The 15582-nt window shown below is 37.9% G+C and overlaps 1 protein-coding gene across 1 annotated transcript in view; it reads left to right on the forward strand.

Annotated features, from left to right (window-relative positions):
* LOC133992652 (inactive dipeptidyl peptidase 10-like) overlaps window positions 1-15381 on the forward strand; it is a 56581-nt gene extending 41200 nt beyond the window's left edge. The window contains exons 13-26 of the mRNA XM_062431337.1: window positions 311-418; window positions 897-988; window positions 1622-1669; window positions 3537-3658; window positions 4860-4907; window positions 5544-5642; window positions 8122-8191; window positions 9991-10185; window positions 10673-10727; window positions 10810-10909; window positions 11187-11245; window positions 13324-13396; window positions 13879-13952; window positions 15232-15381. Of these exons, the coding sequence (XP_062287321.1) occupies window positions 311-418; window positions 897-988; window positions 1622-1669; window positions 3537-3658; window positions 4860-4907; window positions 5544-5642; window positions 8122-8191; window positions 9991-10185; window positions 10673-10727; window positions 10810-10909; window positions 11187-11245; window positions 13324-13396; window positions 13879-13952; window positions 15232-15381 (1293 nt within the window). The remainder of the gene's footprint in view (window positions 1-310; window positions 419-896; window positions 989-1621; window positions 1670-3536; window positions 3659-4859; window positions 4908-5543; window positions 5643-8121; window positions 8192-9990; window positions 10186-10672; window positions 10728-10809; window positions 10910-11186; window positions 11246-13323; window positions 13397-13878; window positions 13953-15231) is intronic.
* Window positions 15382-15582: the final 201 nt, after the last annotated feature.

Genomic DNA, 15582 nt, shown 5'->3' on the forward strand with positions numbered 1-15582 from the left:
CATCAGTAGCAATTTAAAGCTGGACTAGATCAGAAAACAGTGAAGCTTATTGTTAAATAATATACTTTATTTATGAAAGAAGGGGAATTTGAAATGAAGGCTTGTCTCTAATAGAAAATGTAAGGTACATTAAAATACCTAAAATACTTTTGCATTGGAAACTATTAGAATAATGCCTCAGATCCAATGCAAATAACTTTATTTGATGTACTTCTACTACTTTATTCTAAGCACGTGGTGTTCTAGATGGCAAACAATTTTTATGGTAGTGTGAAAACAACCTTTCTGTTTGTGTTTTTTTTTTTCCTAGAATGAAGAACCAGTGTTTTCCAAGGATTGCGCAACATTGTTCATCACTATGCCCTTACAACAAGGCGGCCGCGGGACATTCAACCACATCACCATGATCTCCAACCAAGTAAAACTATTACAGACTTTTATCGAAGTTCTTCTGGTGTGTGTGTGTGTGTGTGTGTGTGTGTGTGTGTGTGTGTGTGTGTGTGTGTGTGTGTGTGTGTGTGTGTGTGTGTGTGTGTGTGTGTGTGTGTGTCTTTTAGTTAGTCTTTTCGTTTCATCTGTCCTGCCTTCAATAGATGGCTTCCAATTATTCACACTGCTCATGCGATTCCATTTTAAAATCTCATCATTTTGAGTTATACCCTTACTCCATTCCCTAAAACACTGGAGAATTAAGAATACATTGAATAAATTAAGGAGCGTAAAGTGTTGTATAGTATCCGATTAATTCCATTTCTGCAGAGATAATAAGTTGAACAAAAGTTTAAAAGCAAAAGTTAGGATGGTTAAGTTTGTAAAACCCCTTTTAAGAAACTGTAGGTGCATGTGAGGTCATGGTTGCATGCTTTCTCTGCTATGTTGTGTCTCGTGCTTCTCAGTCCGACGGTCAAGAGGTCAACCTCCGCCACCTGACCTCAGGAAGCTGGGAGGTTTCTCAAATTCTGGCATATGATGAGAGCACAAACTCAATGTAAGTTTGATTTTGTTTAACCCTCCTGTTGTCCTCGAGTCAAGGAAGAAAGGGAGGAAGAAGGAAGGAAGGGAGGGAGGTAGGGAGGATGGAAGGGAGGAGGGAAGAAGGAAGGAAAGGAGGGAGTAAGGAAGGAGGGAGGGAAGGAAAGGAAAGAAGGAAGGACGGACGGACAGAGGAAAGCAGGAAGGAAGGAAGGTAGGCGGGAGGGAGGAAAGAAGGAAGGATGGAGGGAGGGAGAAAGGAAAAGAGGAAAGGAGGAAGAAAGGAAAGAAGGAAGGGAGGAAGGTAGGGGGGAGGAAAAAAGAGAGAAGGAGGGAGGGAGGAAAGAAGGAAGGGAAGGAAGGAGGGAGGGAAGGAAAGAAGGAGGGAGGGAAGGAGGAAGGAAGGAGGGAGGGAAGGAAGAAAGGGGGATGGAGAAAGGAAATAAGGAAGGGAAGAAAGAGAGAGGAAGGACAGACAGAAGGAAGGGAGGAAAGAAGGAACAGTCAAAACAGACGGGGTCACTTCGACCCGGGAGGACGACACAAAGGTTAAAGTATTGACACCGTACAATATGATAGAATTAAAAAAAATAGCTCTGGAATAACTAATAATAATAATAATAATAATAAATAATTTTATGTTTTCCAGTTATTTCCTGAGCACAGAGGATGGTGCAACACAACGGCAACTGTACAGGTAACGTGTGGAAAGAAAGCTTCGTCATTTATCAAAGGGATTGTTTTAAGAGAATGTGTAATACGATACGTAATAGTAATCATTATTATTATATATGAAGTGGATAGTCTATAAAATATCATAAAAGTAGATAATGGTGAAAAATGACTTGTCTTCAAATGATTTGTTTTGTTAGTTTTTTTCAGTCTAAAAGATATTTAATTTACAACAAGGAAAAAAACTGAGCAGCAAATCATCACATTTCAGAAGCCAGAACCAGAAAATGTTTTGCATTTTTGCTGAGAAAATAACTAAAAGGATTTATAGATAATCAGCTGTTAATTTTCCAATTAGCTAAGCGTTTCAGGCTGAAGGACAGAGGAGTAAATAGTGATTTCCTAGAGTCTCCACTAGTTGCCTGGCAACAGTCCAGCACATAACCCTTTGTGTTAAAACCGTGACATCTCATTTTCACACTTTTGTTTTTATATGCATTAAACAAACTAGATGTAATGTGTCAATAAATTAGCATTAGAGGTGATGGTAGGTAGATTTGTTTCACTCCTGTTTCTCCTCAGCAGAGCATTTAATTAGCTAAACTAACTTTCTGCTGGCTGTAAGCATCATATTCACTCTACAGACATCAGGATGGTTTCAATCTTCTCATCTAAGTGTCAGCAAGAAAGTAAACAAGTGTATTTTTTAACCCTTACATACTGTTCATATTCTCATTTATAATTAGTCTCTACACTGATTCACATTCATTAATTCCCCGTCAGTCATTATTGAATGTTTGATTAATCCTTAATGAAGAGTGTATTATATTTATTTATGGGAAAAAGACATTCACAATCACTATTTTATGGTCCAGGAGAACATTTTATAGAATATTAAGAATAAAGCAATTGTGGTGATTTTTGAATTTTGTTATGAATACAGATCAAATTCAGAGCTTTCCATATAGAAAAATGTGTATCAGTACAGTACAGTATGTAAGGGTTAAAATCATAGACTGTATATAAAATGGACTTAACATCCGTGATGTCACCCATTGGTTTGTGGACTGCTGCTTGGAAGCAAATAGTTTCGGATCTGAGCAGCGCCATCTTGAAAATTTCAGATGCATGCCGGGTAAAAAAACAAACACGGATTCTACTTATATGGGCATCAGGAGGAGCAAGAGGTGCCCTTCTGAACCTGTGAACCAATCAACCTGTCAATCACGACGTAGCCACGCCCTAATGCATACCCTGCTTTATCGTCAAATATAAAATCAGGGAGGCCAAAATGTCCCAAATGAACATCATACTGCATTGAAGAAGGCTTTAAACTAGCGATTGAGACCATAAACACATTTTGAAAACGTTTACTGAGGTTAGAAATCAAGTGAGAAGTTGGTGAATTCTCCATTGACTTGTATAAAGACAGAAGTCCTTTTGACACCAAAACGGTCGCCCCCTGGTGGCCTTTTGATAGAATGCAGTTTTAAGTTACTTCTGCGTTGGCCTCATTTCAGAGGACCGGAACTCCCCGCCTTGTTAAAATTGACAAACCAGTCTTTGAAAAGTCATCTGTATGATTAAAAAAAAAAAATGTAAATATATCTTTTATGTCTGTATTAGGGTAGAGAATGTTTTATTCATGCCATATTGACATTGTGTATTGATAACATAATGATAACATCAATATAACAAATGACCAAATATATTGTAAGCAAACCAGAGTTAGTCTTGTTGATACTTATTATTTTAATACATTGTATTTTGGCACATTTTTTGTTTTTTTCTATTGCCTGCAGGCTGGAAACAGATTGTATCTCAAATATTGGAAATCATCTCAAAGCAATTTCTGTAGTCTTGAGACACCTTTTGTTGTTCTCCTCACACAGGGTCTCGACTGTGGATCCATTTCTCAAAGAATGCCTCACCTGCTCCCTCTTCAAATCACAGTGCAGCTACTATGACGCTATGCTCAGCCCTAACTATCAACATGTCCTTCTCAACTGCAGAGGTAACATCTCATTATGACCCAAGACAGCAGCATCATGACTGAGTCCTTCATGGCAGGGCTTCCTAAAAAATGTTGTGATCAGTCTGACCCAGCAGTAACACAAAATGTTGAGGAGCTGCGAGAGTTCAATTGCCTTCACACCCTTTTTCACAGCTCTATTTTTAAATCATATCGTCTCTAAAAAGCTATTAGAAATATAATTGTAGTATTTAATAACCTTTGTATCGTAATGATTTTTCCTTTGAGAGGTTTCAATCTTGATCTTCTATGTTTGATGAGTCGAGTCATAGTATTGAATGTGAAAAACAACGGCTGCTACACACTGAAATATTTATTTTTCAGAATACGAGTCTAGTATACAGTGTATGTAACTCACATGGGAAAGATCTGACAGGAAAAACAGAAGGAGAAGAAAACTCAGAAATCAGACTATAGTTGCCAGTCTATTATAACATTAACTGTAACAAGAATGAGATAATGTGTGTATACGATTTACGATACTAATCCCTAGACTTTTTTCGATAAGCTTTTCTTTAAGCTTTAAAAAAGGTCACACAGCTGGTGCAATCAGGCATTTATTACTTTAACCCTCCTGTTGTCCTCAGGTCAAGGAAGGACGGGTAGGAAGGAAGGAAGGAAGGAAGGAAGGAAGGAAGGAAGGAAGGAAGGAAGGAAGGAAGGAAGGAAGGAAGGAAGGAAGGAAGGAAGGAAAGGAGTAAGGAGGAAAAGAGGAAGGAAGTAAGGAGAGAAGGAAGGAAAGAAAGGAAAGGAGGAGGGAGGGAGGGAGGGAGGGAGGGAGGGAGGGAGGAAGGAAGGAAGGAAGGAAGGGAGGAAGGAAGGAAGGAAGGAAGGGAGTAAAGAGGGAGGGAGGAAGGAAGGAAGCAAGGAAGGAAGGATGGAAGGAAGTGAGGAAATAAATATGGAAGGAGGAGGGAGCAAAGAAAGAGGTAAGGAGGAGAAGAACAAAGGAAAAAATAAAGAAAGAGGGAGGAAGGAAGGAAAGAAGGAACAGTCAAACAGGAGGGTTAATAAAGGATACAAATATCCACTGTGTTTGCCACTACACATTTTATTATTCCACCTTTTATATAATTGTATTTTTTGCACCTTTTCTTTTTTCTTCTTTACCATCTTCAGGTGCGATGTCTCTTGAGTTTCCCTGTGTATAAAATGTGCTATATATACTTTTTTTTTTTGCCAGGTCCTGGAATACCCAAAACTACTCTTCACAAACTAAATGATTTGAATAGTAAGTACTTAAGCACAGACAAATAAATGTACTTTTTATACCTCTTCGCCCAACTGCATCAGGTATGTGTTATTATCATTTAGGTAGAAGTTCAATTTTCTGCAGTGTGACTGTGCCCTCAGTGCATGAAAAGTCAATGAAAAGTGCACTAATGTTTGGAGATTGAGTCAGTATAATTAAATCAGGTAAAATTCAGAGCTTTACTTAAGACTGTAATACGCTGAACCTGAGGATACAATTAAGGTTAAAGCTTTAAGTGCTCAACATGTTGTTGAGTGTGCATCAGAGGCACTTAGAGCAGAGTCTGGGGACGCTGCAGTAGGTAAATGATCATATTCTCTTCTCCCCGAGGCCTGCAGACTGGTGTGTGCTGATTAATCCACTCTTACATTTTTACTCATCATACAATTTGATCTTGATTTGGCAAAACATCTAAGTGCACTTATGGTCTATTGACTTGTGTCACTTTAAATGTGACTATTGTTAATTTTGATAAATGCTCAGTGGTTAATACATGTCAGTACATTGACATGTATTAGCTATGCATGATTTTATGAAGTTTATGTGATGTGTATTTGTTGCTAGTGGGAATTTTGCTCTTATTCGAGTAATTGTTCTTCTCCTGTCATCAAACAGACTACAAGACCCTGGAAAAGAACACAGTATTAAGACATGCTCTGATTGCCAGGAAAATACCCAAGTGGGAAAAAAGGACTATGCAAATCAACAACTTTGGTATGACATTGAAATCATCTCTATTAATATGCAAAATATTTAGTTATGTTTTGTGATGATCTTTTTCTAATTCTACATTAATTGACCAGTTTTTGTCCTTGAAGTTAAAATCCTTAACATTTAAGTCCTGCTTAATTTGGCGACACCTGTAATTACTTGTGGAAACACACAAGGTTTAAGATCACGTTCATGTCACAATGGAGTTGTCGTAATTATGAGTTTCCAACTTGTAAATGGCATTCGTGAAAGTTCAGATCAGACTTGGTGCTTAATAATATGGAAGTGCCTGAAAACCGAGCAAAGATGGACGCTTCACATCAGACAAAGTGCATCGTCCAATGTAATTTAACCCAAATATAATCAATATAATTCAACTCCATCTATGAATATACCATCATACGACCAACTCAGTTATCATACAACCTTCCTGACTAGTCAGACATGAACATTTACGAGTCCTTCCCATCCATCAGACATAGTGTGAACACAGTCCATTGTTGCAGCAGGAGTGCAGCATTGGCCAATCAAACGTGAACGTTGTATTTTTACTGTTTACACTACGATTGTTGTGAAAAAAATTAAAATTAAAAAAAGCTGGCGTTATAACTTTTTAGAATCATAAAAAAGACTTTAAATGCATTAATCTGTTACTCCAATTTTCAACATCCCTCTTCAACATTTTAACACCTTGAGGATAAAATATAAAACACTAAGGCTGGATTACATGCTGCATATAGAAACTACCACAGGAATGGTGGACTCCACCACTAAGAAATTACTTTATATATTTAAATATACCGAATGGCTTTTGATCAAAAATGTAGACCACAAACAGTACCATAAATCCTGAAAAATCCTGTGTTATAACTGTTATAAGAAATTTATGATTTACCCATAATAAAGGATTCAAAATATCAAAGTTTAAGTTGAATTTATTTAGCTTGTACAAGCGGAGCGTTTACCACTGCAACAGACAGATTTACAAAATGAAAAGGCTCCCTGTCTAGTGTTGTCAGAGAGGTTTTATGCTGTTCTCTACCTGGGCTGCCTCAGTCGCCTCCCATAACTGACAGATATTTCCATAGACAGCATCACAACGGTCTCTCAACAGTTCGCATACATATTCCCTTAATCAGTAGGCAAACAGAAGTTCAAAAAGTGACTCCCCCATCACACATAGAGTTGAACTCTCTTTCTGCCAGTCTCAGCAAACCGTTGAGACAGAAAGTATTCAAACAGTTATGTAAAACAGGAACACACACACACACACACACACACATTGTATGAATTAAAACATCTGAAGTACAGTATTATCCTAATTTTTTATAACAATAACTTTAAGATTGGTCTTTATCTTCATCATCACCAATATCTCCATATTGACTTCATTGTTCACCACTTATTCCAACTCATTGTCTCTTTGCTTAGTTAATGAGTACCAGTCAGGGAGTTGATGGTTAACATTCAGTTAACAACCTTCTACATAAAACATCTGCAGCATTATATATGCATGTGAACGGGACAATCAAGCGTGCTAAAAACCAGACTTTGAAATTCAGCATGAACACAACTGAGTGAACAGGTGCAGAGCTTTTTGAGGTGAAAGCCCTGGAATCAGAAATGCAGCGGTATGTCCGTTTTCAATTAGAGGGGATGGCTCAACATATAACTTCCCTACTGTGATCTGTGTTCAATCTTAGAGACAATGTGATACATATTTAAGGCCTTTTGAGCAAGGACAAAGTCAAATTTGATCCAAAGTTAAACATAAATGAAATTGCAGGCTTAATTTTCACATAAAACTCCACGTTTACTTCACTATTTTCATGGAAGCTGCCTTTTTTTCGGGTTATATTACAAATGTAGTCGTAGTCAAGGGCAACTGGACTTGCATTGTAGCCTTAAAGACATTCTGACACTCATTTTAAAGGTTTCATCTTCACTTCTCATACTCTTTATCGGGTCTGATAAGTGATACTTTCACTTATCCTCTAATGACAGTGCTTTCCTGACGTCTTTGCCCCGCTGGTTCACATCAGTTAACACCTCTCACAATGACCCATCACTGCCTCATCATTTCAGGAAAAAAAGAAGAAAAAAACACCCAGAACTAGGGCTTCTTAGGGGAATCCTCAAAAACACTTTTTCCAAGACTGCACAGCAAGTCCAGTTGTCTTTGGCTCTCTACTGAGATATATGAAAGCATTTAAAGATCAAAAGCAAAGCAAAAGTATTATAACCAGTAACTAAAAAAATAGCAGTTCTCTGTGTTACCTCTCCAGTCTGTTTGATATGACTCATTAACCCAGCCATTTGTTTTTTATGAAGCTGCTGTGCTGCACTGTTGGGCTTTGATGTAGTCAGAAGGATAGATGTACATGCTGTCTGTGAACTGAATGTTAAAGTGGGAGTTACTGTGGAAACAAAAGTAGCAGGAAATGTATTACTGACTACAGATTCTGTTGACTTGTTTTTGCAGAACTTCATCTGGAATTAACTGTGCCAATAGATTTTGATGAAACCAAGGAGTACCCACTTTTACTGATCCTGTATGTATATTGAAATGCATTTTCTGTTTAAAGGAGCACTTCTTAATGCATGTTATGTTGTTTCATTAAAAATATTAAAGCTACAATATGCAAATTCTGTAACATTCGACTCAAAAGCAAACCATTATGAGAGCTAATTCTAGTTTCGAGGTTTGGTACAAGTTGAATACTGTAGTATGTTAGAAGTGCTTGTATATACTGATTGACAGCTGTGAGATCACACCACTGACTTTGACCTCCCCTGATTAGTTAGAAGTGTGATAATTGCATAAAAATAAGGATAGAAATATATCTGTACTGCAGGCTGTTTAATGTGCCTGGGTCACAGAGGCCTTATACATAATATACGCTTTGGAGCATATTTCAATTAAAGATATATATATATATATATCTTTAATTGAAATATGCTATATATATATATATATATATATATATATGAATATGAAAGAAACCTGCATACTGTAGCTTTAAACAATGCAGAATGATTTCCAGTATGTGTGTGTATGCTTGAGATCTCCGCATGTGTGTTTTTTTATTTATTGTGTTTTTTAAAGGATTTTTTCTTATTGCAATGTTCTTGTTGCAGCAGTTCCTTTTGTCCAAGAACATTTTTCTCCTGAAAGAAACAGTAAAAGTGACCTTAACCTTGATTCAACAATTTATTAAATGAAAACAGCTAAGAGACTATTTCTTAGGAATGAAACTGAATATTTGTGCCTTAGGCTATGTTTACACGGAAATGATCTGAACAGAAAACGCAAAAGTGGCGTTGCATTCTCACTTTTTATTCCGCGTTTAGACAAGTGTTTTTTTGGCGGAAATCTGCGTGCATACGGTGACGCAAAAGTTTGTGGAATTCAATGTTGTATGCACACAACACCACAAAGTCCGCGCGCCTGTGTAGAACCTTCCCTCTAGTTCTCTCCCTAGTAGCGCGAAATGGAAAACCAAAACCAAAACATGGCTAAGAAGCGAACAAAAACTGACCATTTTGTCTGGACAGAGGAGGAGGTGGAGTTATTGCTCGTTGAGAGCAGCTTAGCTTCGTTTTTGTGTTGCAGAGTCTAAGCATCGGAACGTGTAATTGTTCTCTGCAGACTTGATTAGAAACAGCAGAAACTTGTCAAGATACGGCCATGGCAATTCACGAGATGAACTCTGACTACACTTCTCTCCCCTCTCCTCTGTCATCGTCGGCCCCGCTGCAGCAGACAGGTATCAGCAGAAGGATAGGTACGTGACGTCACATGGAAGAGCGTCTGTCACCTATGTTACAGCTTCAGACCGCAGCAAAAACTCTGCTGCATTTAATGCAGACTTTTGCGTTTTTACCCTTTAGACGGGAACACGACGGTGGAGCGTTTTTAAGATGACGCTGTCACCATCTAAACGAAAGGCACATCCGATACAATATTTTGTCGTTTTCACCCATGAGCGTTGTCGTGTAAACAGGGCCTTACACCAGTGGTTCCTGTCTTTAGCTAGGAACCTCTACAATGGACCCCGCGATAGATAGCGGTCATAAAACAAAAATATGTTTATGCTTTTTTTTATGACTCCTGTTTGATCTTTACTTTTGGTTTTGTATTACACAAAGAAATAATCAGTTAGTAGTTGTTGTAGCTAATAATTGGTTGATAAGGACCTATGTTTGGTTTTAAGAGGGTTAGGGTTAGGGTTAGAGTCAGGGGTTAGCCTAACCCTAACCCTAACCCTAAATTGTGTTTTGTGTGTGTGTGAATTTTCCTGGAAACCTTGGTTTTCTAAATAGACTAAACTCATTGTAATTTTTTTTATAGTGACAGCACCCCTGGTGGTCAGATTGTGAATGACTGCTTTGCTCTCACCTGGGACTCTGTGCTGGTCAGTGCTGACAGCGTCATCGTTGCTCGTCTGGACGGCCGAGGCAGCGGCTTTCAGGGCCAGACGATCCTGCAAGATGTTCATCAGAGACTGGGGACTGTTGATGTTCAGGACCAGATCACAGTTCTGGAGTAGGTTTTGGTTTCTGAAAATGATTGAGTTTATTGTATCATACCAGGGTTAAAAACTGTGTACAGTACAGTGTGGGTCACCAAGGAGGGCATTTCTGTACTGTATTCCTGTGACTTTACTCATTTTTGTTGTTGTTATTGATTGTATCTATATTGGTGTATGACTTTGTTGTGCCAAAATCCTTCATGTTTTTGTTAGCTGCCAAGCCAGCCACCGGTAAGCCTCATGTGAGGATGGGATTTCTGAAGTGCTGCTCAGGGTCTTAACTAGCTCTGTGGCCTGTAAACCCCTTCAAACTTTAGGCCTGCTGCTTGTTGTTGGAGGGCAAGTTGGCAAAGCATTTGTTGGACTTGGTCTGAGTACAAAATGATGTGTAACAATGTCACAAATTACTTTTTACTCTTGACAAATTGGCAATTTTTAGAGTAATTAGCAATGAACTAGATTGTCACATAACTTGTCAAGTAAGTCACTCTAATGTTTCAGGCACCTGATCAGGCTACCTTATATCGATGTCAACAGAATTGGAGTTTATGGAAAGGTAAGTTAGGATTTGTATCTAATACAGAAATAACCAGATGCATTGTCTACAAACATTATTTTAAAGCATTTTTTCCCCTTAGGCATATGGAGGCTTCCTCACCTCACTCCTAGTCCTGTCCTACAGCTCTGTTTTCAAATGTGGCGTCGCTGTTGCTCCTATAACAAACTGGAGACTATATGGTAAGATACCAAGAATCACACAGCAATGAAATATCATACATGACTACGATATAATGACTATGATATAACAGTGTTGTGAAGTTGTAGCTCATTAAGAACATGACAAGGACATTCTGACAGCTGGTTAATCCAACAACGCAAACCTAAGAAGGCAACAAACTATATCTATTTGTCACAATATGCCATCTTAATTGAAGGAGTAATGTTAAAAGGCAGTGGCACTTTTACCATGAACAATATGTCACCATTAACTGTTTTCTTTTCATCTTTCATAAAGGGTCTGCCTTCAGTGAGAAATACTTTGGCTCTCCAGTGAAGGAGGATCGAAAATATCAAGTAGGACTTGACATCAGTGGTTTATTATAAGGTTTCTGGGGTCAATTTAGAATAAAAACTCTTTGAACATGCCTTTATCTTCACATTATCTATTCATATAAAGACACCAGTTACTGTACAGTCTCATTACTCTGTCTGTTTGATCTCAAAATGTTTCTGAAAGTGTCATCCAGTTTATACTCCTGACCTGACACATTAACAACGCAAACTGGTAAAACAGTTTATTATGACATTCAACATGTAAATGAGATAAAGTGGGCATATTTTATTGACAGTGCGAAGATCAGTACAAAGTATTAGGTAGTGCATAAATTGGGAGTTTCAATCTTTATATGGACCCTTTGTTTCCATGTTCAAAAAGGCTGCATGATGTGGAATCTAAATTAGAAAAATGGCCTCCTACCTCTGAAACAGCTATGCCAATTGCAGTTGGACATGTAAAAAAAAACTATCCAAAATCTCTTCCAGACAATAATAGACTATTGTCATCTGAATGGTGCCTTTTGGCAAGATGTGAACACACAAACACACACAAACACACACACACACACACACACACACACACACACACACACACACACACACACACACACACACACACACACACACACACACACACACACACACACACACACACACACACACACACACACACACAAATCTGCAGTTAGAGGCAGATGGTTTCTTTTATGGTTTATGTTTGCAGAGATATTGAAAGTTCAGTCATGTCATTCCCCAATATTGCTGATTTTATGCTGCAGCACAACAATCTGAATACATAACTGTCACATGCTGTTGCTCACTGTTAGAATAGAATATAAACTGAATAGAATAAAAATAGAAATACATAGTAAAATCATGAATAGTTTGTAAAAATGTTAGTTTATATGACTGCATTAATCTGACATACACTCACATACCTATTGTCACAGTATATGTCTGTTCTTCGTGATGCACAGTATGAATAATCTTGGATAATCATGAATGTCCTATATAAGATAAAGTTTATAGAAACCAGATGACATATTCAGATTATGAGTCAATTTCAGACAAACTTATATGATGTTTAGTCCCCAACAAACATTTTTCACAGCAAGTATTTTGACGTGTCACAGCAAGAAAAGCAGAGTTGTTAATTATGATATTAATGATGGCTGCATTGTATTTAGGTTTGCCTGCTCCAGGGCCCAAGTTGTGACATATACATAATTGTTGATATGATTAATTATACCTTTGCCTTTTCTGGTATAACAAGTTATTGCCATGACAATGCATTTTGAATGTACTACAGCTCACATCACATTCTCACAAGCTTACTCTTTATAAGAAAAAAGCTGAGGCTCATGGCTGTTGATGTATTTGGAGCCAAAATTATGGTCATAACATATACCTATAAAACTGTTACAGAAGACTTTGACATGTCAATGTTAATGGGACTTTACAATGGATATATACAATACCTCTAAAATCAGTCGGTCCTCTTTTACAATGCTCTATACATTTGTCAGAATAATTACTTTTAGATTTTAGTTAGCACTTGAAAGAATTACCAAAGTGCTATGCTAACCCTAACCCTAACCCTAACCCATCAGAAACTCACTTTGTGCTGCCTTATTTGAAATTAAAAAGTTCCACATATTTACACATTTCTTCCCACCTGTGCATGGTGTGTTCAGTGTTGTATACAAATAATAAAACAGAAAGGCAAAATACATTTTAAAGTCATGAAAATACCCAAAAGCCATAACTATGCAAGAAAAACAGAGCCTGTAATGTTTCTACTATGTCCACACAAATCACCTCATTTTTACTACTTACTACACAGCACATTAGTACTAACTGCACTTACTGTACTGTCACGTAATCCCCTCTTTGGCTATAACTGAAAATAACTACTATAAGAACCCATAGGAAATTATCTTGTTACGAAAAAAAATGTGATTTTCTATTTTTCAGCTTGAATTTCTCTGTTCATCCCCATGAACATAAGAGCTCACAGTATTTAAGTATGTGTGTAAAGGTGATATTAAATGTGCTACTGTTTCTCTCTATGGAGGGTAATTGTTTAATGTCTCCAGATTTCCAGCCTGCTCCGTAACATCTCAGGACCATCTCCGCTGAAATTTCTTATTATCCACGGCACAGCTGATGGTGAGTATAGGTACAGACAGTAAGGCAGATATGTTGGTGTGTAATTGGGTTTATTTGCAAACTAAACACTAAAAACATATAACAGGACTTCACTTTGAATGGTCTGAAGCACTAAATTGTAACTTGTAATCTATGTGCATTAAAAAAGCTGTTATCTGTATAGAATTGCTGCTATTCTTCATCACTTTGCCAATGTATAGTAAAGGATTTACTGCATTAATAGGATTCTGTACTCAGTATTTTCAGTACTATTTGAAGGTGGCATTTTAAATCTTCACTTGGTCTTGACTCTCGTCTTCGTTGTACTATATTACAGGCCACAATATTACATCTTGCTAAATATCAATGTCCCGGTACTGTTGGTAATAATTGGTACCAATTAAGTTTCATTGAATTTACAACTGTGTGAGTGTAATGGACTGAGTAGCTTTTGTGTTAATTAAGGTGTGATGAATCCAATTTAATTATCTGTTCTTTTTCAGCCACTGTTCACTTCCAGCACTCTGCTGAGTTGGTCAAACTGCTGTCCGCATCAAATGTTAACTACACTCTCCAGGTGACTGCTGCCATTTCTTCTCTGAAAGCGCATTCGTTTAACCTTCCTGATAAGAGGAGAGACCTTGGTGTTGTGTTTATGCTGTAGCTGAAACAGACACCCTCCTTACCCTTTTGGCTTAAATAATTAAAAAGCACAGAGCTGAAAAGCATCCTTTCACTGACTTTTTCCTTTGTTGAAGGTTTCAAGTTTGCTGCATGTCTGAGAACACCAAGCATCACTGATGCATGGTCAAACATTTGCCATGTAGCACCACTACATAGTCTTACTGTAGCTATGAAGTCAGGATCGACAACTATTGTACATTAATGCAGCAAAGTGAAAAACTTAAACCACTGAAAGTCATTGAAAACAAGAATTCCACCTTAACCCCTGACAACCCTAACAGATGTAAAGCTGTATTCAGAGTGTCTTATCTTACCACAAAGAGTCCTCCTAATGGCACTAAACATTCCTAACCAAGAATTGCCTCTTAAGACCTTTTCACAAAGCTGGGTCTGAAGAGCACTTTTTGATTAACTGGATCATTTTGTTCACAAATGTTTCAGAGTTTTAATGCATTTCTCCATTATTAAGTAGTGAAAAGTAAAAACTTTAATACAGTGTTATTAGATAGTTTGAGTTTGTTGAGGAGGTCATGATTGTATGCCTTCTACTGTAGGCGTACCACCATCATGAATGAGTCAATACCATTATTGTTGTATTTTTCTAAAGACTATATAGTAGCAATGTGCATTACTTGTAGCTGTCATCCATTCTTGGGTCTTGCTACCATTCCCCTATTCCGAAATTCGTGTAGCTGAATGCCAAAATCCCTCTGAGTTGATTGAGGGATTATTCAGATCACCTGTTGCGCAGGGTTTGGGGACTGGCTCCTGAGTAGTTATTAAGAGCAGCTGGGTGCATTCTCCTCTTGGCCAATCAAGGTGTGATGGTTCCCTTTTTGTGGGGTTTAAGAGAGGTGGAAAACTTCACACTCAGGACAGTCTGGTCCTTCTTTGACTTGCTGCAGATCTAATTTGAAGAAATATTGTGAGCCAGAAACTCTAGTCTGTTTAGATAAGAGGGGTTCAAAGAGACCAGAGCTAAGACTGTCTGTTTCAGACTGAGGCTGAACTGCATGCAGGGCTAGTATAGGATAAATAAGGAGCTTTTTGTAAATCATGCATATATACATAACAGTGGAGTTCCAAATCTTGAACATAGACCTTCAAATATACGTGGTACATCCCCTTTTAATGTGCCATTGCAACTTTGTTTTATATTTTCCGTTGCCTAGATTTTCCCAGATGAAGGACACAACATTGCTTCTGTCAAGAGCCAACGCTACATGCTAAACTCATTGATCACCTTCTTCAAGCTCTGTTTCGAGGAGGAGATGGTTGTCGATCCAAAGGCATCTGAAGAAGACGACGACGACGACGACTAGCCTGCATAACTTCCTGCAGTGAGACCGGTTTTGTAAAGAGTGTAGCAACTGCTGTCATGAGCCAACAAAGAGAGGCTTTCCTCAAAGGCTGATATTTGTAAGAGCACCCCAAGAGCATTAGTGAAAATCTACAGTATGTAAGATAAGTAGCACTACATCTGCTTGGAATTACAAGTAATCATGATGGTTTCAAGATTGTGA

This window comes from Scomber scombrus, chromosome 13 (assembly GCF_963691925.1).
Source record: "Scomber scombrus chromosome 13, fScoSco1.1, whole genome shotgun sequence".
NCBI classification, from domain to species: Eukaryota; Metazoa; Chordata; class Actinopteri; order Scombriformes; family Scombridae; genus Scomber; species Scomber scombrus.